Here is a 27,505-nt window from a genome sequence, read left to right on the forward strand (position 1 = left end):
TATTTCTGTTATAGCAGCACTAGGTGACTGAGACACCATCCACTGTGGTATTTCTGTTACAGCACCACTAGGTGACTGACACACCATCCACTGTGGTATTTCTGTTATAGCAGCACTAGGTGACTGAGACACCATCCACTGTGGTATTTCTGTTATAGCAGCACTAGGTGACTAAGACACCATCCACTGTGGTATTTCTGTTATAGCAGCACTAGGTGACTGAGACACCATCCACTGTGGTATTTCTGTTACAGCAGCACTAGGTGACTGAGACACCCTCCACTGTGGTATTTCTGTTACAGCAGCACTAGGTGACTGAGACACCATCCACTGTGGTATTTCTGTTACAGCAGGACTAGGTGACTGAGACACCATCCACTGTGGTATTTCTGTTACAGCAGCACTGGGTGACTGAGACACCATCCACTGTGGTATTTCTGTTATAGCAGCACTGGGTGACTGAGACACCATCCACTGTGGTATTTCTGTTAGAGCAGTACTAGGTGACTGAGATACCATCCACTGTGGTACTTCTGTTACAGCAGCACTAGGTGTCTGAGACACCCTCCACTGTGGTACTTCTGTTACAGCAGCACTAGGTGTCTGAGACACCCTCCACTGTGGTATTTCTGTTACAGCAGCACTAGGTGACTGAGACACCATCCACTGTGGTATTTCTGTTATAGCAGCACTAGGTGACTGAGACACCCTCCACTGTGGTATTTCTGTTATAGCAGCACTGGGTGACTGAGACACCCTCCACTGTGGTATTTCTGTTATAGGAGCACTAGGTGACTGAGACACCATCCACTGTGGTATTTCTGTTATAGCAGCACTAGGTGACTGAGACACCATCCACTGTGGTATTTCTGTTATAGCAGCACTACGTGACTGAGACACCATCCACTGTGGTATTTCTGTTATAGCAGCACTAGGTGACTGAGACACCATCCACTGTGGTATTTCTGTTACAGCAGCACTAGGTGACTGAGACACCCTCCACTGTGGTATTTCTGTTACAGCAGCACTAGGTGACTGAGACACCAGCCACTGTGGTATTTCTGTTACAGCAGCACTAGGTGACTGAGACACCATCCACTGTGGTATTTCTGTTATAGCAGCACTAGGTGACTGAGACACCGTCCACTGTGGTATTTCTGTTACAGCAGGACTAGGTGACTGAGACACCATCCACTGTGGTATTTCTCTTACAGCAGCACTAGGTGACTGAGACACCATCCACTGTGGTATTTCTGTTATAGCAGCACCAGGTGACTAAGACACCATCCACTGTGGTATTTCTGTTACAACAGCACTAGGTGAATAAGACACCATCCACTGTGGTATTTCTGTTACAGCAGCACTAGGTGACTGAGACACCATCCACTGTGGTATTTCTGTTATAGCAGCACTATGTGACTGAGACACCATCCACTGTGGTATTTCTGTTACAGCAGGACTAGGTGACTGAGACACCATCCACTGTGGTATTTCTGTTACAGCAGGACTAGGTGACTGAGACACCATCCACTGTGGTATTTCTGTTACAGCAGCACTAGGTGAATAAGACACCATCCACTGTGGTATTTCTGTTACAGCAGCACTAGGTGACTGAGACACCATCCACTGTGGTATTTCTGTTACAGCAGCACTAGGTGACTGAGACACCGTCCACTGTGGTATTTCTGTTACAGCAGCACTAGGTGACTGAGACACCCTCCACTGTGGTATTTCTGTTACAGCAGCACTAGGTGACTGAGACACCATCCACTGTGGTATTTCTGTTATAGCAGCACTGGTTGACTGAGACACCATCCACTGTGGTATTTCTGTTAGAGCAGCACTAGGTGACTGAGACACCATCCACTGTGGTACTTCTGTTACAGCAGCACTAGGTGACTGAGACACCCTCCACTGTGGTATTTCTGTTACAGCAGCACTAGGTGACTGAGACACCATCCACTGTGGTATTTCTGTTACAGCAGGACTAGGTGACTGAGACACCATCCACTGTGGTATTTCTGTTATAGCAGCACTGGGTGACTGAGACACCATCCACTGTGGTATTTCTGTTAGAGCAGTACTAGGTGACTGAGATACCATCCACAGTGGTACTTCTGTTACAGCAGCACTAGGTGTCTGAGACACCCTCCACTGTGGTACTTCTGTTACAGCAGCACTAGGTGTCTGAGACACCCTCCACTGTGGTATTTCTGTTACAGCAGCACTAGGTGACTGAGACACCATCCACTGTGGTATTTCTGTTATAGCAGCACTAGGTGACTGAGACACCATCCACTGTGGTATTTCTGTTAGAGCAGCACTAGGTGACTGAGACACCATCCACTGTGGTATTTCCGTTATAGCAGCACTAGGTGACTGAGACACCCTCCACTGTGGTATTTCTGTTATAGCAGCACTGGGTGACTGAGACACCCTCCACTGTGGTATTTCTGTTATAGCAGCACTGGGTGACTGAGACACCCTCCACTGTGGTATTTCTGTTATAGGAGCACTAGGTGACTGAGACACCATCCACTGTGGTATTTCTGTTATAGCAGCACTAGGTGACTGAGACACCACCCACTGTGGTATTTCTGTTATAGCAGCACTAGGTGACTGAGACACCATCCACTGTGGTATTTCCATTATAGCAGCACTAGGTGACTGAGACACCCTCCACTGTGGTATTTCTGTTATAGGAGCACTAGGTGACTGAGACACCATCCACTGTGGTATTTCTGTTATAGCAGCACTAGGTGACTGAGACACCATCCACTGTGGTATTTCTGTTATAGCAGCACTACGTGACTGAGACACCATCCACTGTGGTATTTCTGTTATAGCAGCACTAGGTGACTGAGACACCATCCACTGTGGTATTTCTGTTATAGCAGCACTAGGTGACTGAGACACCCTCCACTGTGGTATTTCTGTTACAGCAGCACTAGGTGACTGAGACACCAGCCACTGTGGTATTTCTGTTACAGCAGCACTAGGTGACTGAGACACCATCCACTGTGGTATTTCTGTTACAGCAGCACTAGGTGACTGAGACACCCTCCACTGTGGTATTTCTGTTACAGCAGCACTAGGTGACTAAGAAACCCTCCACTGTGGTATTTCTGTTACAGCAGCACTAGGTGACTGAGACACCATCCACTGTGGTATTTCTGTTATAGCAGCACTAGGTGACTGAGACACCATCCACTGTGGTATTTCTGTTACAGCAGCACTGGGTGACTGAGACACCATCCACTGTGCTATTTCTGTTATAGCAGCACTAGGTGACTGAGACACCATCCACTGTGGTATTTCTGTTATAGCAGCACTAGGTGACTGAGACACCATCCACTGTGGTATTTCTGTTATAGCAGCACTAGGTGACTGAGACACCATCCACTGTGGTATTTCTGTTATAGCAGCACTAGGTGACTGAGACACCATCCACTGTGGTATTTCTGTTATAGCAGCACTAGGTGACTGAGACACCATCCACTGTGGTATTTCTGTTACAGCACCACTAGGTGACTGACACACCATCCACTGTGGTATTTCTGTTATAGCAGCACTAGGTGACTGAGACACCATCCACTGTGGTATTTCTGTTATAGCAGCACTAGGTGACTAAGACACCATCCACTGTGGTATTTCTGTTACAGCAGCACTAGGTGACTGAGACACCCTCCACTGTGGTATTTCTGTTATAGGAGCACTAGGTGACTGAGACACCATCCACTGTGGTATTTCTGTTATAGCAGCACTAGGTGACTGAGACACCATCCACTGTGGTATTTCTGTTATAGCAGCACTACGTGACTGAGACACCATCCACTGTGGTATTTCTGTTATAGCAGCACTAGGTGACTGAGACACCATCCACTGTGGTATTTCTGTTATAGCAGCACTAGGTGACTGAGACACCCTCCACTGTGGTATTTCTGTTACAGCAGCACTAGGTGACTGAGACACCAGCCACTGTGGTATTTCTGTTACAGCAGCACTAGGTGACTGAGACACCATCCACTGTGGTATTTCTGTTACAGCAGCACTAGGTGACTGAGACACCCTCCACTGTGGTATTTCTGTTACAGCAGCACTAGGTGACTAAGAAACCCTCCACTGTGGTATTTCTGTTACAGCAGCACTAGGTGACTGAGACACCATCCACTGTGGTATTTCTGTTATAGCAGCACTAGGTGACTGAGACACCATCCACTGTGGTATTTCTGTTACAGCAGCACTGGGTGACTGAGACACCATCCACTGTGCTATTTCTGTTATAGCAGCACTAGGTGACTGAGACACCATCCACTGTGGTATTTCTGTTATAGCAGCACTAGGTGACTGAGACACCATCCACTGTGGTATTTCTGTTATAGCAGCACTAGGTGACTGAGACACCATCCACTGTGGTATTTCTGTTATAGCAGCACTAGGTGACTGAGACACCATCCACTGTGGTATTTCTGTTATACCAGCACTAGGTGACTGAGACACCATCCACTGTGGTATTTCTGTTACAGCACCACTAGGTGACTGACACACCATCCACTGTGGTATTTCTGTTATAGCAGCACTAGGTGACTGAGACACCATCCACTGTGGTATTTCTGTTATAGCAGCACTAGGTGACTAAGACACCATCCACTGTGGTATTTCTGTTACAGCAGCACTAGGTGACTGAGACACCATCCACTGTGGTATTTCTGTTACAGCAGGACTAGGTGACTGAGACACCCTCCACTGTGGTATTTCTGTTACAGCAGCACTAGGTGACTGAGACACCAGCCACTGTGGTATTTCTGTTACAGCAGCACTAGGTGACTGAGACACCATCCACTGTGGTATTTCTGTTACAGCAGCACTAGGTGACTGAGACACCCTCCACTGTGGTATTTCTGTTACAGCAGCACTAGGTGACTAAGAAACCCTCCACTGTGGTATTTCTGTTACAGCAGCACTAGGTGACTGAGACACCATCCACTGTGGTATTTCTGTTACAGCAGCACTAGGTGACTGAGACACCATCCACTGTGGTATTTCTGTTACAGCAGCACTGGGTGACTGAGACACCATCCACTGTGCTATTTCTGTTATAGCAGCACTAGGTGACTGAGACACCATCCACTGTGGTATTTCTGTTATAGCAGCACTAGGTGACTGAGACACCATCCACTGTGGTATTTCTGTTATAGCAGCACTAGGTGACTGAGACACCATCCACTGTGGTATTTCTGTTATAGCAGCACTAGGTGACTGAGACACCATCCACTGTGGTATTTCTGTTATAGCAGCACTAGGTGACTGAGACACCATCCACTGTGGTATTTCTGTTACAGCACCACTAGGTGACTGACACACCATCCACTGTGGTATTTCTGTTATAGCAGCACTAGGTGACTGAGACACCATCCACTGTGGTATTTCTGTTATAGCAGCACTAGGTGACTAAGACACCATCCACTGTGGTATTTCTGTTACAGCAGCACTAGGTGACTGAGACACCATCCACTGTGGTATTTCTGTTACAGCAGGACTAGGTGACTGAGACACCATCCACTGTGGTATTTCTGTTATAGCAGCACTGGTTGACTGAGACACCATCCACTGTGGTATTTCTGTTAGAGCAGCACTAGGTGACTGAGACACCATCCACTGTGGTACTTCTGTTACAGCAGCACTAGGTGACTGAGACACCCTCCACTGTGGTATTTCTGTTACAGCAGCACTAGGTGACTGAGACACCATCCACTGTGGTATTTCTGTTACAGCAGCACTAGGTGACTGAGACACCATCCACTGTGGTATTTCTGTTACAGCAGCACTGGGTGACTGAGACACCATCCACTGTGGTATTTCTGTTATAGCAGCACTGGGTGACTGAGACACCATCCACTGTGGTATTTCTGTTAGAGCAGTACTAGGTGACTGAGATACCATCCACTGTGGTACTTCTGTTACAGCAGCACTAGGTGTCTGAGACACCCTCCACTGTGGTACTTCTGTTACAGCAGCACTAGGTGTCTGAGACACCCTCCACTGTGGTATTTCTGTTACAGCAGCACTAGGTGACTGAGACACCATCCACTGTGGTATTTCTGTTATAGCAGCACTAGGTGACTGAGACACCCTCCACTGTGGTATTTCTGTTATAGCAGCACTGGGTGACTGAGACACCCTCCACTGTGGTATTTCTGTTATAGGAGCACTAGGTGACTGAGACACCATCCACTGTGGTATTTCTGTTATAGCAGCACTAGGTGACTGAGACACCATCCACTGTGGTATTTCTGTTATAGCAGCACTACGTGACTGAGACACCATCCACTGTGGTATTTCTGTTATAGCAGCACTAGGTGACTGAGACACCATCCACTGTGGTATTTCTGTTACAGCAGCACTAGGTGACTGAGACACCCTCCACTGTGGTATTTCTGTTACAGCAGCACTAGGTGACTGAGACACCAGCCACTGTGGTATTTCTGTTACAGCAGCACTAGGTGACTGAGACACCATCCACTGTGGTATTTCTGTTATAGCAGCACTAGGTGACTGAGACACCGTCCACTGTGGTATTTCTGTTACAGCAGGACTAGGTGACTGAGACACCATCCACTGTGGTATTTCTCTTACAGCAGCACTAGGTGACTGAGACACCATCCACTGTGGTATTTCTGTTATAGCAGCACCAGGTGACTAAGACACCATCCACTGTGGTATTTCTGTTACAACAGCACTAGGTGAATAAGACACCATCCACTGTGGTATTTCTGTTACAGCAGCACTAGGTGACTGAGACACCATCCACTGTGGTATTTCTGTTATAGCAGCACTATGTGACTGAGACACCATCCACTGTGGTATTTCTGTTACAGCAGGACTAGGTGACTGAGACACCATCCACTGTGGTATTTCTGTTACAGCAGGACTAGGTGACTGAGACACCATCCACTGTGGTATTTCTGTTACAGCAGCACTAGGTGAATAAGACACCATCCACTGTGGTATTTCTGTTACAGCAGCACTAGGTGACTGAGACACCATCCACTGTGGTATTTCTGTTACAGCAGCACTAGGTGACTGAGACACCGTCCACTGTGGTATTTCTGTTACAGCAGCACTAGGTGACTGAGACACCCTCCACTGTGGTATTTCTGTTACAGCAGCACTAGGTGACTGAGACACCATCCACTGTGGTATTTCTGTTATAGCAGCACTGGTTGACTGAGACACCATCCACTGTGGTATTTCTGTTAGAGCAGCACTAGGTGACTGAGACACCATCCACTGTGGTACTTCTGTTACAGCAGCACTAGGTGACTGAGACACCCTCCACTGTGGTATTTCTGTTACAGCAGCACTAGGTGACTGAGACACCATCCACTGTGGTATTTCTGTTACAGCAGGACTAGGTGACTGAGACACCATCCACTGTGGTATTTCTGTTATAGCAGCACTGGGTGACTGAGACACCATCCACTGTGGTATTTCTGTTAGAGCAGTACTAGGTGACTGAGATACCATCCACAGTGGTACTTCTGTTACAGCAGCACTAGGTGTCTGAGACACCCTCCACTGTGGTACTTCTGTTACAGCAGCACTAGGTGTCTGAGACACCCTCCACTGTGGTATTTCTGTTACAGCAGCACTAGGTGACTGAGACACCATCCACTGTGGTATTTCTGTTATAGCAGCACTAGGTGACTGAGACACCATCCACTGTGGTATTTCTGTTAGAGCAGCACTAGGTGACTGAGACACCATCCACTGTGGTATTTCCGTTATAGCAGCACTAGGTGACTGAGACACCCTCCACTGTGGTATTTCTGTTATAGCAGCACTGGGTGACTGAGACACCCTCCACTGTGGTATTTCTGTTATAGCAGCACTGGGTGACTGAGACACCCTCCACTGTGGTATTTCTGTTATAGGAGCACTAGGTGACTGAGACACCATCCACTGTGGTATTTCTGTTATAGCAGCACTAGGTGACTGAGACACCACCCACTGTGGTATTTCTGTTATAGCAGCACTAGGTGACTGAGACACCATCCACTGTGGTATTTCCATTATAGCAGCACTAGGTGACTGAGACACCCTCCACTGTGGTATTTCTGTTATAGGAGCACTAGGTGACTGAGACACCATCCACTGTGGTATTTCTGTTATAGCAGCACTAGGTGACTGAGACACCATCCACTGTGGTATTTCTGTTATAGCAGCACTACGTGACTGAGACACCATCCACTGTGGTATTTCTGTTATAGCAGCACTAGGTGACTGAGACACCATCCACTGTGGTATTTCTGTTATAGCAGCACTAGGTGACTGAGACACCCTCCACTGTGGTATTTCTGTTACAGCAGCACTAGGTGTCTGAGACACCAGCCACTGTGGTATTTCTGTTACAGCAGCACTAGGTGACTGAGACACCATCCACTGTGGTATTTCTGTTACAGCAGCACTAGGTGACTGAGACACCCTCCACTGTGGTATTTCTGTTACAGCAGCACTAGGTGACTAAGAAACCCTCCACTGTGGTATTTCTGTTACAGCAGCACTAGGTGACTGAGACACCATCCACTGTGGTATTTCTGTTATAGCAGCACTAGGTGACTGAGACACCATCCACTGTGGTATTTCTGTTACAGCAGCACTGGGTGACTGAGACACCATCCACTGTGCTATTTCTGTTATAGCAGCACTAGGTGACTGAGACACCATCCACTGTGGTATTTCTGTTATAGCAGCACTAGGTGACTGAGACACCATCCACTGTGGTATTTCTGTTATAGCAGCACTAGGTGACTGAGACACCATCCACTGTGGTATTTCTGTTATAGCAGCACTAGGTGACTGAGACACCATCCACTGTGGTATTTCTGTTATAGCAGCACTAGGTGACTGAGACACCATCCACTGTGGTATTTCTGTTACAGCACCACTAGGTGACTGACACACCATCCACTGTGGTATTTCTGTTATAGCAGCACTAGGTGACTGAGACACCATCCACTGTGGTATTTCTGTTATAGCAGCACTAGGTGACTAAGACACCATCCACTGTGGTATTTCTGTTACAGCAGCACTAGGTGACTGAGACACCATCCACTGTGGTATTTCTGTTACAGCAGGACTAGGTGACTGAGACACCCTCCACTGTGGTATTTCTGTTACAGCAGCACTAGGTGACTGAGACACCAGCCACTGTGGTATTTCTGTTACAGCAGCACTAGGTGACTGAGACACCATCCACTGTGGTATTTCTGTTACAGCAGCACTAGGTGACTGAGACACCCTCCACTGTGGTATTTCTGTTACAGCAGCACTAGGTGACTAAGAAACCCTCCACTGTGGTATTTCTGTTACAGCAGCACTAGGTGACTGAGACACCATCCACTGTGGTATTTCTGTTACAGCAGCACTAGGTGACTGAGACACCATCCACTGTGGTATTTCTGTTACAGCAGCACTGGGTGACTGAGACACCATCCACTGTGCTATTTCTGTTATAGCAGCACTAGGTGACTGAGACACCATCCACTGTGGTATTTCTGTTATAGCAGCACTAGGTGACTGAGACACCATCCACTGTGGTATTTCTGTTATAGCAGCACTAGGTGACTGAGACACCATCCACTGTGGTATTTCTGTTATAGCAGCACTAGGTGACTGAGACACCATCCACTGTGGTATTTCTGTTATAGCAGCACTAGGTGACTGAGACACCATCCACTGTGGTATTTCTGTTACAGCACCACTAGGTGACTGACACACCATCCACTGTGGTATTTCTGTTATAGCAGCACTAGGTGACTGAGACACCATCCACTGTGGTATTTCTGTTATAGCAGCACTAGGTGACTAAGACACCATCCACTGTGGTATTTCTGTTACAGCAGCACTAGGTGACTGAGACACCATCCACTGTGGTATTTCTGTTACAGCAGGACTAGGTGACTGAGACACCATCCACTGTGGTATTTCTGTTATAGCAGCACTGGTTGACTGAGACACCATCCACTGTGGTATTTCTGTTAGAGCAGCACTAGGTGACTGAGACACCATCCACTGTGGTACTTCTGTTACAGCAGCACTAGGTGACTGAGACACCCTCCACTGTGGTATTTCTGTTACAGCAGCACTAGGTGACTGAGACACCATCCACTGTGGTATTTCTGTTACAGCAGCACTAGGTGACTGAGACACCATCCACTGTGGTATTTCTGTTACAGCAGCACTGGGTGACTGAGACACCATCCACTGTGGTATTTCTGTTATAGCAGCACTGGGTGACTGAGACACCATCCACTGTGGTATTTCTGTTAGAGCAGTACTAGGTGACTGAGATACCATCCACTGTGGTACTTCTGTTACAGCAGCACTAGGTGTCTGAGACACCCTCCACTGTGGTACTTCTGTTACAGCAGCACTAGGTGTCTGAGACACCCTCCACTGTGGTATTTCTGTTACAGCAGCACTAGGTGACTGAGACACCATCCACTGTGGTATTTCTGTTATAGCACCACTAGGTGACTGAGACACCCTTCACTGTGGTATTTCTGTTATAGCAGCACTGGGTGACTGAGACACCCTCCACTGTGGTATTTCTGTTACAGCAGCACTAGGTGACTGAGACACCAGCCACTGTGGTATTTCTGTTACAGCAGCACTAGGTGACTGAGACACCATCCACTGTGGTATTTCTGTTATAGCAGCACTAGGTGACTGAGACACCATCCACTGTGGTATTTCTGTTATAGCAGCACTAGGTGACTAAGACACCATCCACTGTGGTATTTCTGTTACAGCAGCACTAGGTGACTGAGACACCATCCACTGTGGTATTTCTGTTAGAGCAGCACTGGTTGACTGAGACACCATCCACTGTGGTATTTCTGTTAGAGCAGCACTAGGTGACTGAGACACCATCCACTGTGGTACTTCTGTTATAGCAGCACTAGGTGACTGAGACACCCTCCACTGTGGTATTTCTGTTACAGCAGCACTAGGTGACTGAGACACCATCCACTGTGGTATTTCTGTTACAGCAGGACTAGGTGACTGAGACACCATCCACTCTGGTATTTCTGTTACAGCAGCACTGGGTGACTGAGACACCATCCACTGTGGTATTTCTGTTATAGCAGCACTGGGTGACTGAGACACCATCCACTGTGGTATTTCTGTTAGAGCAGTACTAGGTGACTGAGATACCATCCACTGTGGTACTTCTGTTACAGCAGCACTAGGTGTCTGAGACACCCTCCACTGTGGTACTTCTGTTACAGCAGCACTCGGTGTCTGAGACACCCTCCACTGTGGTATTTCTGTTACAGCAGCACTAGGTGACTGAGACACCATCCACTGTGGTATTTCTGTTATAGCAGCACTAGGTGACTGAGACACCATCCACTGTGGTATTTCTGTTAGAGCAGCACTAGGTGACTGAGACACTATCCACTGTGGTATTTCCGTTATAGCAGCACTAGGTGACTGAGACACCCTCCACTGTGGTATTTCTGTTATAGCAGCACTGGGTGACTGAGACACCCTCCACTGTGGTATTTCTGTTATAGCAGCACTGGGTGACTGAGACACCCTCCACTGTGGTATTTCTGTTATAGGAGCACTAGGTGACTGAGACACCATCCACTGTGGTATTTCTGTTATAGCAGCACTAGGTGACTGAGACACCATCCACTGTGGTATTTCTGTTAGAGCAGCACTAGGTGACTGAGACACCATCCACTGTGGTATTTCCGTTATAGCAGCACTGGGTGACTGAGACACCCTCCACTGTGGTATTTCTGTTATAGCAGCACTGGGTGACTGAGACACCCTCCACTGTGGTATTTCTGTTATAGCAGCACTGGGTGACTGAGACACCCTCCACTGTGGTATTTCTGTTATAGCAGCACTGGGTGACTGTGACACCATCCACTGTGGTATTTCTGTTATAGCAGCACTAGGTGACTGAGACACCATCCACTGTTGTATTTCTGTTATAGCAGCACTACGTGACTGAGACACCATCCACTGTGGTATTTCTGTTACAGCAGCACTAGGTGACTGAGACACCATCCACTGTGGTATTTCTGTTACAGCAGCACTAGGTGACTGAGACACCATCCACTGTGGTATTTCTGTTACAGCAGCACTAGGTGACTGAGACACCAGCCACTGTGGTATTTCTGTTACAGCAGCACTAGGTGACTGAGACACCCTCCACTGTGGTATTTCTGTTACAGCAGCACTAGGTGACTGAGACACCCTCCACTGTGGTATTTCTGTTATAGCAGCACTAGGTGACTGAGACACCCTCCACTGTGGTATTTCTGTTACAGCAGCACTAGGTGACTAAGAAACCCTCCACTGTGGTATTTCTGTTACAGCAGCACTAGGTGACTGAGACACCATCCACTGTGGTATTTCTGTTATAGCAGCACTAGGTGACTGAGACACCATCCACTGTGGTATTTCTGTTATAGCAGCACTAGGTGACTGAGACACCATCCACTGTGGTATTTCTGTTATAGCAGCACTAGGTAACTGAGACACCATCCACTGTGGTATTCCTGTTATAGCAGCACTAGGTGACTGAGACACCGTCCACTGTGGTATTTCTGTTACAGCACCACTAGGTGACTGACACACCATCCACTGTGGTATTTCTGTTATAGCAGCACTAGGTGACTGAGACACCATCCACTGTGGTATTTCTGTTATAGCAGCACTAGGTGACTAAGACACCATCCACTGTGGTATTTCTGTTACAGCAGCACTAGGTGACTGAGACACCATCCACTGTGGTATTTCTGTTACAGCAGGACTAGGTGACTGAGACACCATCCACTGTGGTATTTCTGTTATAGCAGCACTGGTTGACTGAGACACCATCCACTGTGGTATTTCTGTTAGAGTAGCACTAGGTGACTGAGACACCGTCCACTGTGGTACTTCTGTTACAGCAGCACTAGGTGACTGAGACACCCTCCACTGTGGTATTTCTGTTACAGCAGCACTAGGTGACTGAGACACCATCCACTGTGGTATTTCTGTTACAGCAGGACTAGGTGACTGAGACACCATCCACTGTGGTATTTCTGTTACAGCAGCACTGGGTGACTGAGACACCATCCACTGTGGTATTTCTGTTATAGCAGCACTGGGTGACTGAGACACCATCCACTGTGGTATTTCTGTTAGAGCAGTACTAGGTGACTGAGATACCATCCACTGTGGTACTTCTGTTACAGCAGCACTAGGTGTCTGAGACACCCTCCACTGTGGTACTTCTGTTACAGCAGCACTAGGTGTCTGAGACACCCTCCACTGTGGTATTTCTGTTACAGCAGCACTAGGTGACTGAGACACCATCCACTGTGGTATTTCTGTTATAGCACCACTAGGTGACTGAGACACCCTTCACTGTGGTATTTCTGTTATAGCAGCACTGGGTGACTGAGACACCCTCCACTGTGGTATTTCTGTTATAGGAGCACTAGGTGACTGAGACACCATCCACTGTGGTATTTCTGTTATAGCAGCACTAGGTGACTGAGACACCATCCACTGTGGTATTTCTGTTATAGCAGCACTAGGTGACTGAGACACCATCCACTGTGGTATTTCTGTTACAGCAGCACTAGGTGACTGAGACACCATCCACTGTGGTATTTCTGTTACAGCAGCACTAGGTGAATAAGACACCATCCACTGTGGTATTTCTGTTATAGCAGCACTAGGTGACTAAGACACCATCCACTGTGGTATTTCTGTTACAGCAGCACTAGGTGACTGAGACACCATCCACTGTGGTATTTCTGTTACAGCAGGACTAGGTGACTGAGACACCATCCACTGTGGTATTTCTGTTATAGCAGCACTGGTTTACTGAGACACCATCCACTGTGGTATTTCTGTTAGAGTAGCACTAGGTGACTGAGACACCGTCCACTGTGGTACTTCTGTTACAGCAGCACTAGGTGACTGAGACACCCTCCACTGTGGTATTTCTGTTACAGCAGCACTAGGTGACTGAGACACCATCCACTGTGGTATTTCTGTTACAGCAGGACTAGGTGACTGAGACACCATCCACTGTGGTATTTCTGTTACAGCAGCACTGGGTGACTGAGACACCATCCACTGTGGTATTTCTGTTATAGCAGCACTGGGTGACTGAGACACCATCCACTGTGGTATTTCTGTTAGAGCAGTACTAGGTGACTGAGATACCATCCACTGTGGTACTTCTGTTACAGCAGCACTAGGTGTCTGAGACACCCTCCACTGTGGTACTTCTGTTACAGCAGCACTAGGTGTCTGAGACACCCTCCACTGTGGTATTTCTGTTACAGCAGCACTAGGTGACTGAGACACCATCCACTGTGGTATTTCTGTTATAGCACCACTAGGTGACTGAGACACCCTTCACTGTGGTATTTCTGTTATAGCAGCACTGGGTGACTGAGACACCCTCCACTGTGGTATTTCTGTTATAGGAGCACTAGGTGACTGAGACACCATCCACTGTGGTATTTCTGTTATAGCAGCACTAGGTGACTGAGACACCATCCACTGTGGTATTTCTGTTATAGCAGCACTACGTGACTGAGACACCATCCACTGTGGTATTTCTGTTACAGCAGCACTAGGTGACTGAGACACCATCCACTGTGGTATTTCTGTTACAGCAGCACTAGGTGAATAAGACACCATCCACTGTGGTATTTCTGTTATAGCAGCACTAGGTGACTGAGACACCATCCACTGTGGTATTTCTGTTATAGCAGCACTAGGTGACTGAGACACCATCCACTGTGGTATTTCTGTTATAGCAGCACTAGGTGACTGAGACACCATCCAGTGTGGTATATCTGTTATAGCAGCACTAGGTGACTGAGACACCATCCACTGTGGTATTTCTGTTAGAGCAGCACTAGGTGACTGAGACACCATCCACTGTGGTATTTCTGTTCTAGCAGCACTAGGTGACTGAGACACCATCCACTGTGGTATTTCTGTTACAGCAGCACTAGGTGACTAAGACACCATCCACTGTGGTATTTCTGTTACAGCAGCACTAGGTGACTGAGACACCAGCCACTGTGGTATTTCTGTTATAGCAGCACTAGGCGACTGAGACAGCATCCTCTCTGGTATTTCTGTTATAGCAGCGCTTGGTGACTGAGACACCATCCACTCTGGTATTTCTGTTATAGCAGCACTAGGTGACTAAGACACCATCCACTGTGGTATTTCTTTTACAGCAGCACTAAGTGACTAAGACACTCCCCAGCCCCTTGAAACAAGAACAAGAAATGCACCATCAGGCCACCTTGATTTAATGAAAGATTTTTTTCATACATATAAAAGAGCTTTAGATTAACTGGGGTTGTATTAGTTGGTTGTTTTATTTAAAAAAAAAAAGGCCAACCAAGCACCAGTCAGCTTGAGAAGGATCCTTAAGTTATGATTTGGTCACTCCGCTAAGATTTACCAAGCTCTTTGGTTAGTCTGTACGTCCCCAGAGGACGTGATTGGGTTCCCAATGAGCACAACGCTCGGAATAGGATGTGAACACATCCTGAGGGGCCTGGAGTGATGTCAGCTCTACTGGGGTGATCCCTGTGCCACGGAGGAGCAAACTCTGGCCCAGAGGGGCTCTTGTCGAAGAGAGGAGAGGAAGAAAGGTAGAAGGAAGAGGAAGCTGCCCAGCTCATTTCCAAAGAAATTGTAACCTCACACACCCCGTTTGTTTAATGTGTGGCCCCACTGCTGTCCAGAAAGGCAGCCAAGGTCAAAGGGACCATGGAGAAAATGCGAATTCAACTCAAAAGTCTCAGTCATTAGAGACAGGAAGGGGGAATTGAGCACAGCAGAGCCACAGATAAACCACAGCTACAAAGAGTACCAAGATGCAACTGGGGGCTAGTCCTGAGCTTCCCTGCAGCCAAGGGGAAGAGAGCTCAAGTGATTAGACAGGCCTCAACACCCAGTAAAGAAAGCCTTCAGCTTTTCCAGGCGAGATAGGCTGTGCCTGGCCCCAGATTATCTTCCCACAAGACACACTGATGAAGAGAACAAGGCAGTCCTCACAGGAGCTCTTCATGTCCCCAGTCCTCATGGCCTGCACTTGGCTGCCTGGGGCCATGGGCCTGGCTGGCAGAGTTGTGGAGAAGGAGACAAGTAAGAGGGAGCCCCTTGCACTCTAATGAACTGTTTTGAGTGACCAGATGGAGGCAGGGCAGCAATTGGAAGATACAAGTATCAGGGCTGGGCCGGGTCTGGGACCTGGGCTAGGAGACAAAATGGTGAGAGTGAGAAGTTTGCTTGGGTAGCAGACAGGGCTAAAAAGAGCCACCAGGAAGGGTCCTGATATCAAGGGCAGCTTGATCCTCCTCAGGAATGTGGCTGCAACCACAGCCTTTAAGAAGACGCCTGCCAGATCTCACTTGGAGAGTCACCTGTGCCTTGTTAAGGCCTCTTTGGACCTTCTTTGGGAGCTTATAACCACCTAGAGGTGGGCAGGGTGGGCTGGGCACTTCTGTTGGGGTGGAGGTGAGGAGATGGAGGCTGAGAGGAGGGTAACTTCTAAGGATCGGGGCTTGGGCTCTGTTCCTTGGAGTAGAAGCTACTGCACCATGGTCTGTGTAGCCCAGAGGCAGAAAGCACTTAGGGATGGGCAGACGGATGGATGATGGATGGATGGATGGATGGGGGTGTGGGTGGATGGGTGGGTGGGTGGGTGGGTGGATGGATGGATGGATGGATGGATGGATGGATGGATGGATGGATGGATGGATGGATGGATGGATGGATGGATGGATGGATGGATGGATGGATGGATGGATGGATGGATGGATGGATGGATGGATGGATGGATGGATGGATGGATGGATGGACCGACAGATGGACGGACAGATGGATGGATGGGCGAATGGATGGATGATGGATGGATGATGGATAAATAATGGATGGATGGACAGATGGATGGACAGACGGATGGATGGATGGATGGATGATGGATGGGTGGGTGGATGGATGGGTGGATGGGTGGATGGATAAACAATGGATAAATAATGGATGGATGGATGGATGGATGGATGGATGGATGGATGGATGGATGGGTGGATGGGTGGATGGGTGGGTGGATAAACAATGGATAAATAATGGATGGATGGATGAGGGATGGATAGGTGGGTGGATGGATGGACGGATGGATGGAGGGATGGATGGGTGGGTGGGTGGATGGATGGACAATGGATGGATGGGTGGGTGTGTGGATGGATGGACAGATGGATGGATAGGTGGGTGGGTGGGTTGGTGGATGGACAGATGATGGATAGATGATGAATGGGTGCATGTATGGATAGATGCATGGATAGAAGAACAGATGAAGGAAAGAAGCACCAGGTTCTGACAGCTCAGGAGCTGCCCAGAGAAAGGAAGTCAGGGAGTCCAAGCAGCTGATGTTGCCACTTGTGTTTGGATACCACCAGCCAGGAAGACAGATGGTCTGGAGGGGCATAAACATGGCCATGAAATGAGCAGAAGCAGGGAGGAAGATCAAGAGAGGCTGAGGATGAAGGGTCCTGGGGTCTTGGCGTTTCAAGGTGGGTGAAGGCCCCAGCCCAGGAGTGAGTGGGTTCACACGGCACCTAAGGATGGGCAATGGGGTCATCTGGAGCCACCTGGGGTGACCAGGCCCCAGCTGGGGTCTCAAATCTGCTCTCCATCCCAGCCCCAGAGCCGAGAGGTTGTAGGGAGCCTCATCCCCCAGAGAGCTTTACCCAGGTAAGTCCTTTACCTTTAACATGCTCGTTTTGGAGCTCAGCGAGGAAGTGTGCAACGCGGTCCGAGGGGATGGCAAAGGAGATGCCAGCTGTAACCTTGAGCGTGTTGATGCCAATGACCTCACCGTCCTGGGCAGAGAGACCAGGCGGAGGTCACTCAGGGAGCCCGGGCAACCGCTGCCCTTAACTTCAGAGCAGGAGTCCCGGCTCTGCTTCATGGAGCTGGTCCTCACTGCAATTCCCCTACCTGAGAAGGTCGTGGAGCCACCCAGGCGCCCTGGACAGGCCGCTCTGAGTCTGCTCATGGGCCAATGACCCCACCTTGTTGCCACATTGCCTCCAAACCCCAGGCTCCTGGAGAGTGTTGCTGGGGAAGCTCACAGCTGGAGCCTTCATCTCACCCGGTGGTCGTCCTGCCCTGAGGAGCAGTGTCTACCGACCAAGGGCAGCCCCGGGCCAGGGTCCTAGTTGCTGGAGCCCAAAAGAAAGCAAGGCTCATCTAGCTCCTCCTTCTAGAAGCTGGGGTTGGGGGCAAATAGGGCCAAGGTGGCTCCACAGAATCTCACCCCCACCCTGCACCCCACACCTCCACCGAGAAGCTGAAGGAGGCCCCACTCAGGTTCCAGAACTAGCTCCTTCCCACGGCCTGGAACGTGCCTCTTGGACCTGCCTTCTGTCCACAGGAGGAGCGGGGTCTGGACCACCTCCAGGCCAGGCCAAGGGGGCTCTGGATGGGGGTTGCCAGCTCACCAGGGCGCCTATGGGGTTTGGGGCAGAGCTTCGAGTCATGATACCCTTTGTCAGTCTGGTCCTGAGTGCCTGTCCCCACCTGGTCCCTGCCTGATCCCAGGAGCTCAGGAGGGGGTAGGACTGAGGGGCTCAAGACTGTGTCCACCTTGACCCTCTGTTTTGCCCATCCCTGCTGCCTGGATGACTTGCAACAGCCACTTCTCCAGCCTCCTGGCCTCCCGGCCTCCCGCCTGCACTCCACCCACATAAGCTCCTGACATGAAGGTGCTCCCTTCAGCCTTGGGAAGTGCAAGGTGAAGTTCCATTCCCAAGACTGCAGCCCCCTGGTGGCCTCAGTCCCTTCCACTGCCCCCTCCCCACCAGGCCCTCCACACACTGCCAGGGACTCCACCCCTGAGCTTGGTCATGCCCTTTTCCTGGACCTCTTCCTCTCCACATGCCCACCTGCCCAAACCCCCTCCCTGCAACCAGCTTAAATGCCCTCTCTTCCAGGAAGCCCTCCCTGACCCCACATCACAGTGAATCCCTGCCATTGTCCCTCTAGAATGACCTCCTTTCCCCCCAAGTGGCCCTGGGGTCCCTCTCCCTCTGACTTCCCAATGCTGGGGGAGCCTGAGGCAGTGGCTACAACTGACCCCTCGGTGCCCTGGTCCCAGGAACTCTGAGAAACTTCCTGACCTATTCCAGGAACAGCTCACCTGGGGGGGCCCATGAGCCTAACTTTGGGGCCCAGAACAGAACCAGGGAGGGGTGTTTGGAGGGGGTAGAGGAAACAGGACAAGTCCTCTCATCTAGCATGTGAACATGAGGATGGGGCGGAGAGCAGAAGGGTGGCTGGATCCAGATCCCCCATTCAGGGGTGCTCCTGTGTCTCCCTGCTCTGACCCCCCAGTGGGCATGTGGCCCCTGTGACTGTGTGTTCAGAGGTCCCTTACTCCTCTGCTGCCAACAACACTCCTGCAGTACAGCTGGCAGCACGCACCTGCCTCAGGACCTTCTCCCCAGCCTCCCACCCAGCCACCTTCTCACCGTTGAGAAGGCTTGAAGGCCAAGTGCTGGATCCCCAGACCTGCCCCCCATCTCAGGTGAGCAAAGCCCAGGGAGCCAGAGGTGCCGGCCCCTGTGGGAACTTACCAGATTCACCAGTGGTCCTCCGGAGTTCCCGAACTGCAAGAGGGAAAACAGACATTAGCCGCATCACGACTCAAGACAGGGCTCAGCAAAGGTCCGGAGTGTGGACGTGCAAATGAACTAACCCTCAACAATGACAACGGTCACCCTGTACTGTGTACCAGTCCCCTCTGGAGGGGCATCCCCCCACTTATTATTTCAGAGCAGAGCCCAGAGAGATGCGGATGGGACCCAGGGCACACTGCTGGGAGGCAGGAATGGGGCCAGTGCATTGTCTCCTCCTGTGAGGGGTTATGGTCTGGCTCGCCACCACACCAATCCCGTGGAGACCCAAGTGCATCTGAGGAGGGCTGGGGGCTCCACTTCACAGGCCTCTCCAAGGGGCCAGGCATCAGACCTCAAGTGCTGACTTTCTGGGGACCTAACACCCTGTCCACCTGCCCTGGGGGCCCTACTGTCCATTTCCAGGGGAAGAGCATGTGTCAGTAGTCCTGGGCTGCACAGACTTGCTAGCACCTTGGGCATGTAATCTCAGCCCCCAGGTCCATCTTCCCAGCTGCTCCCCATGGTGCCCTTTAGTGCCTAGCACTCTACAGACATACACTGAGTCCTTGGTAATATAGCTGGGGGCCAGGGGCTCTGAGCATTATAGGTGACCTGCTGTGTGCCAATCACTGGGACACAGAGATGGACTTGCTGTCCTGACCCTGCTCCATCGAAAACCCTACACCCCTCCTCCAATGTCACCATGACTCCCCTCGAGAAGTTTGTCAGCAAAATAAGAGCAAGAAAGTTGCCCACCCACCCCTTAGCCCATGTGGTCGATTAACACTTCCATCTATCACCCATTTATCCTTCCATCCATCTATCCATCCTATCATCCATCCATCCACCTTTCCTTTTTTCCTTCCATCCATCCAGTCATCTCTCTATTCATACACCCCACCATCATCCATTCATCTGCATCCATCCAGCCAGCCATCCATCCACCCACCCACCCACCCACCATTCCATCTATCCATCCACCCACCCACGCACCCACCCACGCAGCCATCCATCCATCCGTCATCCATCCGTCCATCCGTCCATCCATCTGTCCATCCGTCCATCCATCCATTATTTATCCATCATCCATCCATCCATCATCCATCCGTTCATCCATCCGTCCGTCCGTCCATCTGTCCGTCCATCCGTCGGTCCGTCCATCCATCCATCCATCCATCCATCCATCCATCCATCCATCCATCCATCCATCCATCCATCCATCCATCCATCCATCCATCCATCCATCCATCCATCCATCCATCCATCCATCCATCCTTCCTTCCTTCCTTTTTTCCTTCCATCCATCCACTCATCTCTCTATTCATACACCTCACCAACATCCATTCATCTGCATCCATCCATCCGGCCATCCGCCTACCCACCCACCCATCCACTTATCCATCCATTACTCTGCCCATCCACCCACCCATCCATCCATCTATTAATCTATCCATTCATCCATCCATCGACCATCCACCATCCATCCATCCATTCATCTACCCATCCACCACAAAGGTGATCATTAATGTGACAGTTGGTTAGGAAATCACAAAGCTCAATGCCAGTATAAGGGATTAATTATTCCTCTCCTTTTTATGGTCTGGTAAAGAGGCTGAGTGGCAGCAGAAAGAGGAGTTTGGTGAGAAGTGGCTGTAAGAATGGGATCTGTGACAAGCTGCCTGCCCAGCTCCAGGGCCCTCACTCTAACTTCACGCACAATCTCCTATCATCTCCCAGGGTGAGGGTGCTTGGCTTGTTGTCCTCCGGGGGAGGAAGTGGCCAGGTGGCAGGATTGAAGCTTCACCCTGCCCTCAGCTCCTGTCTTGAAGCTCTTTCCACAGGAACTCTAATCGTTGCAGAAATACACAGCTTCAAAGAGCTGCTGAGTTTTCCCCCCCAACACTGAAGGGCTTCATTACCAGTCCCACTTTACAGACAAGAAAGCTGAGGCTCAGAGTGATTCAGCAGGCAGCCTTGTCAGATGATTGGACTGATGTGACCCAGGGCCCTCTGCGCTAAGCTGCCCCACCTCAGAGGCTCATGGCAGACATGCTGGGGGGCTCCATCACTGGCGGGGTAGCTGGCATGGGGGCTGGGTGATGGGGGGTGGAGCTTTTTCTTGTCCCACCTGCCTCGTGGCTTAAAGAGTAATGCTTCCAGCAGAGCACTGAAACCACCACAAACCCTGAGATACACATGCTGGAACATGGGCCAAGGGTGCCCCAGACATGTCATTTTGATAATAACAGTAATAAATGTTGACAGATGTGAACTTAGAAAAGGCACTCAGGGTGGTGGCCACACCTCAGTGTCTCCAGGGCTGTCCTGGGTCTGGGCAGGAGCCAGGAACCCGCAGGGCACCCCCAGGAGCCGTGGGGGGTCGGGGGGAGGAGTAGTCCCCAGAAGTTAGGTCTCCACTCAGTGTAAAGAAAGAACTTTCTATCAAGCAGACAGGTCAAGGAATGAACAGGCTCTGGGGACAGGGCGCAGGGTCAGGGGACAAGGAACAGACCTTGGGAAGAGGGCACAGGGTCAGGGACAAGGAATAGACCTTGGGGAGAGGGTGCAGGGTCAGGGGACAAGGAACAGACCTTGGGGAGAGGGTGCAGGGTCTATGGACAGAGTACAGGCCCTGGGTACAGGGCACAGGGTCAGGTGACAGTGAGCAAGGTCAGGGGACAGGGAGCACAGTCAGGGGACAGGGTGCAGGGTCAGGGAACAGGGAGCAGGATCATGGGCAGGGAGCGGGGTCAGGGGACAAGGCACAGGCCTTGGGGACAGGGTGCATATTCTGGGGACATGGCACAGTGTCAGGAGACAGAGCTCAGGGTCAGGGGACAGGGCATAGGGTGAGGGGACAGAGAACAGCATCTGGGGATGGGGCACATGACCTGGGGACAGGGTGCAGGGTCAGGGTACAGGGCACAGGCCTTGGGGACAGGGTACAGACCCTGGGGACAGGATGCAGGGTCTGGGAACAGGGCATAGGTCCAGGGGACAGGGGACAAGGTCTGGGGACAGGGCACAGCCCCGTAACTGCGGGAATCAGCAGAGCCAGGAGGATTGGGGCGGGGCAGGCAGGGGCCCCAGTGGCTCTGTAGACAGCAGGAAACTCACGTTGATGATGGCGTCTGTCTGGATGTAGTCCATATCCGAGTCCTGCAGGCCCAGCTCCTTGCCATCCCGCTGGGCTGCGCTAACAATGCCGGTGGTTACCGTGTTCTGCAGGGCGAAGGGGCTGCCAATGGCCACCACAAACTCCCCGGGGCGCAGATCTGCCGAGTGGCCCAGCAGCAGAACAGGAAGCTTTCTCTGGGGGAGAAGGAGGGAGGGCATGGGGTGGGGACTAGACCACAGTGAGACCCTGGCCGGGCCCCTGGTGGGCTGTCCCAGAGGAGGTAGGAGCCACTCTATGAAGCTGGCAGCGGCAAAGGCAGGGGAGAGTCACTGGTGCAGACCGGGGCCAGGTGGCCTCCGCTGACCCGCAGAGGGGCAGAGAGACCGCAGGACCAGTCTCAGCTCCACCGATGACCGGGGACCTGCCCGTATCTATATCTATCACAGGGCAGGTGCACACAGGGTCTAAGGGTTTGGCCCAAGGTCACTGAGTCCAGGGGCTCTTAACAGCTTGGCCCTGGGAGCCCTGAAATCTGATTAAAGCTATGGATACCCCTCCTCCAACATGTGCCTGCAGGCAAACTGATGTACACAGCTGAGGGGCTGACAGGGCCCTGGGAGCCAGTTTAGGGCCCTGGGAGCCCAGCCTCACCTGACCACCCAGCAAAGAGAGGCCCAGAGGGCAATGAGAGCACCAAGATCTGCCACTCACCCCTACACAGTCCACTCTTATTGTCACATGGAGCCAGCGGAGTCATCTGTCTGTCTGTTTGACTTGCCTCCCTGTCGAAAGGCACTGATACATGCACGGTGGCTATGGAGACCCTGGTGACAGTAAGCTCCAGGTGGCACCGCCATTAATGTCCCGGTTTTGACGTCGCACCAGTTACCGAAGGTGTTACCTTTTGGGGGGACCTGAGGGAAGAATACCTGGGGCTTCTTTCACTAAGCCGCAACTTCCTGGGCATCTCTAAGGGGTTCCAGATGGACAGCTTCTAAATAGGCGCTGGAGGAGGACCGTGGCCAGATCACAGCCACATGATTTCACGCCTGGGCCCTCTGGATGGCCACAGCTCCTTCTCAGCAAGCCAGCATTTCCCTCCTACTTCATGCCACCATATCATAAATGAGCTGTCTCTTTTTTACAATTATTTATTTATTGTGCTTTAGGTGAAAGTTTACAAATCAAGTCAGTCTCTCATACAAAAAGTTATACACACCTTGCTATGTACTCCTACCTGCTCTCCCCCAAATGAGACAGCACACTCTTCCTCTCCACCCTGTATTCCCCGTGTCCATTCAACCAGCTCCTGTGCCCCTCTTCCTTCTCATCTCACCGCCAACATAGTCTCATGTGTCTACTTGAGCCACGAAGTCCACTCCTCACCAGTATCATTGTCTATCTTATAGTCCAGTCCAATCCCTGTATGTAGAGTTGGCTTCAGGAATGGGTCCAATTTTGGGTTAACAAAGGGTCTGGGAACCATGACAGTCAGAGTCCCTCCAGTCTCTGCCAGACCTTAAACCTGGTCTTTTTACGAGAATGTGAGATCTCCATCCCACTGTTCTCCGGCTCCATCAGGGATTTTGTGTTGCGTTCCCTGTCACTCCAGGGCAGTGATCGGTGGTAGCCAGGCACTGTCTAGTTCTTCTGGTCTCAGGCTGATGGAGTCTCTGGTTTACGTGGCCCCTTCTGTCTCTTGGGCTCATCTTTACCTTGTTTCTTTGGTGTTCTTCATTCTTCTTTGCTCCAGGTAGGTTGAGACCAACTTATGCACCTTAGATGGCAGCTTGCTAGTGTTTAAGACCCCAGACGCCTCTCACCAAAGTGGGATGCAGAACGTTTTCTTAATACATTTTGTTATGCCAATTGACCTAGATGTTCCCTGAAACCACGGTCCCCAGGCCCCCGTCCTTGGTACTCCGGCCTTCGAAACGTTTGGTTGTGTTCAGGAAACTTCTTTGCTTTTCGTTTAGTCCAGTTGTACTAAATTGCCTGTGTTGTGTGTTGCCCTTCCGTTCACCTAAAATAATTTTTGTCTACTATCTAGTTAGTGAATATCCCTCTCCCTCCCTCCCCATCCTCATAACTATCAAAGAATATTTTCTTCTGTGTTTAAACTTTAGAGTTCTTGTAATAGTGGTGTCATACAATATTTGTCCTTTCTCAACGGACTAATTTCACTCAGCATAATGTCTTCCAGATTTCTCTGTGTTATGAATTGTTTCACAGATTCCTCACTGTTCTTAATCGTTGCATAGTATCCCATTGTGTGAATATACCATAGTTTATTTATCCATTTATCTGTTGATGGGCACCTTGGTTGCTTCCATCTTCTTGCTATTGTAAACAGTGCCGCAGCGAACATGGGTGTGCATATATCTGTTCGTGTGAAGGCTCTTCTCTCTTTAGGGTATATTTCAAGGAGTGGAATTGCTGGGTCGTATGGTAGTTAGGAAACCCTGGTGGTGTAGTGGTTAAGTGCTACGGGTTCAAACTAAAGGGTCGGCAGTTCCGATCCACCAGGCTCTCCTTGGAAACTCTATGGGGCAGCTCTACTCTGTCCTATACAGTAGCTATGAGTTGGAATTGACTCGACGGCACTGGGTTTGGTTTTTTTGGTTTTTATGTTAGTTCTATTTCTAGCTTTTTAAGGAAGCGTCAAATCAATTTCCAAAGTGGTTGTACCATTTTACATTCCCACCAGCAGTGCATAAGTGTTCCAGTCTCTCCACAGACTCTCCAACATTTACTATCTTGTGTTTTTTGGATTAACGCCAGCCTTGTTGGAGTGAAATGGAATCTCATTGTAGTTTTAATTTGCATTTCTCTAATGGCTAATGATCGTGAACATTTCCTCATGTATCTGTTAGCTACCTGAATGTCTTCTTTAGTGAAGTGTCTGTTCATACCCTTTCCCCATTTTTTAATTGGGTTATTGTCTTTTCGCGGTTGAGTTTTTGCAGTATCATGAGGATTTTAGAGATCAGGTGCTGATCAGAAATGTCATAGCTAAAAACTTTTTCCCAGTCTGTGGGCAGTCTTTCTACTGTTTTGGTGAAGTCCTTGGATGAGTATAGGTGTTTGATTTTTAGAAGCTCCCAGTTATCTGGTTTCTCTTCTGCATTGTCAGTAATGTTCTGTATACTGTTTATGCCATGCATTAGGGCTCCTAGCATGCTCCCTATTTTTTCTTCCATGATCTTTATCGTTTTAGATTTTACATTTAGGTCTTTGATCCATTTTGAATTAGTTTTCGTGCATGGTGTGAGGTATGGGTCTTGCTTCATTATTTTGCAGATGGATATCCAGTTATGCCAGCACCATTTCAAGATCTATCCTGAAGTACAACACTGTCAGTGATAGAATAACATCCACATGCCTACAAGGAAGACCAGTTAATACAACTATTATTCAAATTTATGCACCAACCACTAAGGCTAAAGATGAAGAAATTGAAGATTTTTACCAACTTCTGCAGTCTGAAATTAATCAAACATGCCATCAGGATGCAATGATAATTACTGGTGATTGGAATGTGAAAACTGGAAACGAAGATGGATCGGTAGTTGGAAAATATGGCCTTGGTGATAAAAATGATGCCAGAGATCAAATGACAGAATTTTACGAGACCACTGACTTCTTCATTTCAAACATCATTTTTCACCAGCATAAACAGTGACTCTACACATGGACCTTGCCAGATGGAGTACACAGGAATCAAATCGACTACATCTGTGGAAAGAGACAACTGAAAAGCTCAATATCATTAGTCAGAACAAGGCCAGGGGCCGACTGTGGAACAGGCCATCAAATTGCTCATGTGCAAGTTCAAATTGAAACTGAAGACAATTAGAATAAGTCCATGAGAGCCAAAGTACAACCTCAAGGATATCCTACCTGAATTTAGAGACCATCTCAAGCATAGATTTGACGCGTAGAACACTAACGACCGAAGATCAGATGAGTTGTGGAATGACATCATACACGAAGAAAGCAAGAAGTCATTAAAAAGACAGGAAAGAACCAACAAAAAGAACATCGAAGAGGAAATCACCAAATCAATGCCATTTACAGTAGTCCCCAGAAGATAAAATACTTAGGAATAAATCTTACCAGAGATGTAAAAGACTTACACAAAGAAAACTACAGTACACTCCTGCAAGAAACCAAAAGAGACTTACATAAGTGGAAGAACATACCTTGCTTATGGATAGGAAGACTTAAAATTATAAAAATGTCTATTCTACCAAAAGCGATCTATACATTTAATGCAATTCCGATCAAAATCCCAATGACATTTTTTAATGAGATGGAGAAACAAATCACAAATTTCATATGGAAGGGAAAGAGGCCCCAGATAAATAAGGCATTACTGAAAAAGAAGAACAAAGTGGGAGGCCTTACTTTACCTGATTTTAGAACCTATTATACCGTCACAGTAATCAAAACAGCCTTGTACTGGTTCAACAACAGATACATGGACCAATGGAACAGAATTGAGAATCCAGACATAAATCCATCCACATATGAGCAGTTGATATTTGACAAAGGCCCCAAAACAGTTAAATGGGGAAAAGACAGTCTTTGTAACAAATGGCTCTGGTATAACTGGATATCCATCTGCAAAACAATGAAACAAGACCCATACCTCACT

At 49.3% G+C, this 27,505-nt stretch overlaps 2 protein-coding genes across 3 annotated transcripts in view; both read right to left on the bottom strand.

Annotated features, from left to right (window-relative positions):
• The window catches only part of HTRA3 (HtrA serine peptidase 3), a 72,060-nt gene that overhangs the window by 18,128 nt on the left and 26,427 nt on the right, over window positions 1–27,505 (bottom strand). For both annotated transcript variants that reach the window (XM_049886696.1, XM_049886697.1), the window contains exons 4-6: window positions 22,848–23,042; window positions 19,689–19,721; window positions 17,819–17,933 (exon numbers count right to left, since the gene is read on the bottom strand). In XM_049886696.1, coding sequence (XP_049742653.1) covers window positions 17,819–17,933; window positions 19,689–19,721; window positions 22,848–23,042 — 343 coding nt within the window. The remainder of the gene's footprint in view (window positions 1–17,818; window positions 17,934–19,688; window positions 19,722–22,847; window positions 23,043–27,505) is intronic.
• Window positions 5,185–15,103, bottom strand: LOC126077387 (putative uncharacterized protein DDB_G0290521). Its single transcript, XM_049886698.1, has 2 exons — window positions 14,952–15,103; window positions 5,185–6,311 (listed from the first exon to the last, which is right to left on the bottom strand). Exons 1-2 carry the CDS (start codon window positions 15,013–15,015, stop codon window positions 5,452–5,454), a joined length of 924 nt encoding a protein of 307 aa, XP_049742655.1. The 5' UTR covers window positions 15,016–15,103; the 3' UTR covers window positions 5,185–5,451.

The sequence above is a fragment of the Elephas maximus genome, chromosome 5, assembly GCF_024166365.1.
Source record: "Elephas maximus indicus isolate mEleMax1 chromosome 5, mEleMax1 primary haplotype, whole genome shotgun sequence".
Classification (NCBI taxonomy): Eukaryota; Metazoa; Chordata; class Mammalia; order Proboscidea; family Elephantidae; genus Elephas; species Elephas maximus.

Coding starts and splice junctions, on each gene's coding strand:
- LOC126077387 (XM_049886698.1), bottom strand. CDS start 15,015: ATGGTGTCTCAGTCACCTAGTGCTGCTAGAACAGAAATACCACAGTGG. Junction 6,312..14,951: donor GTGGATGGTGTCTCAGTCAC/CTAGTGCTGCTC, acceptor TGTCTCAGTCAC/GTAGTGCTGCTATAACAGAA.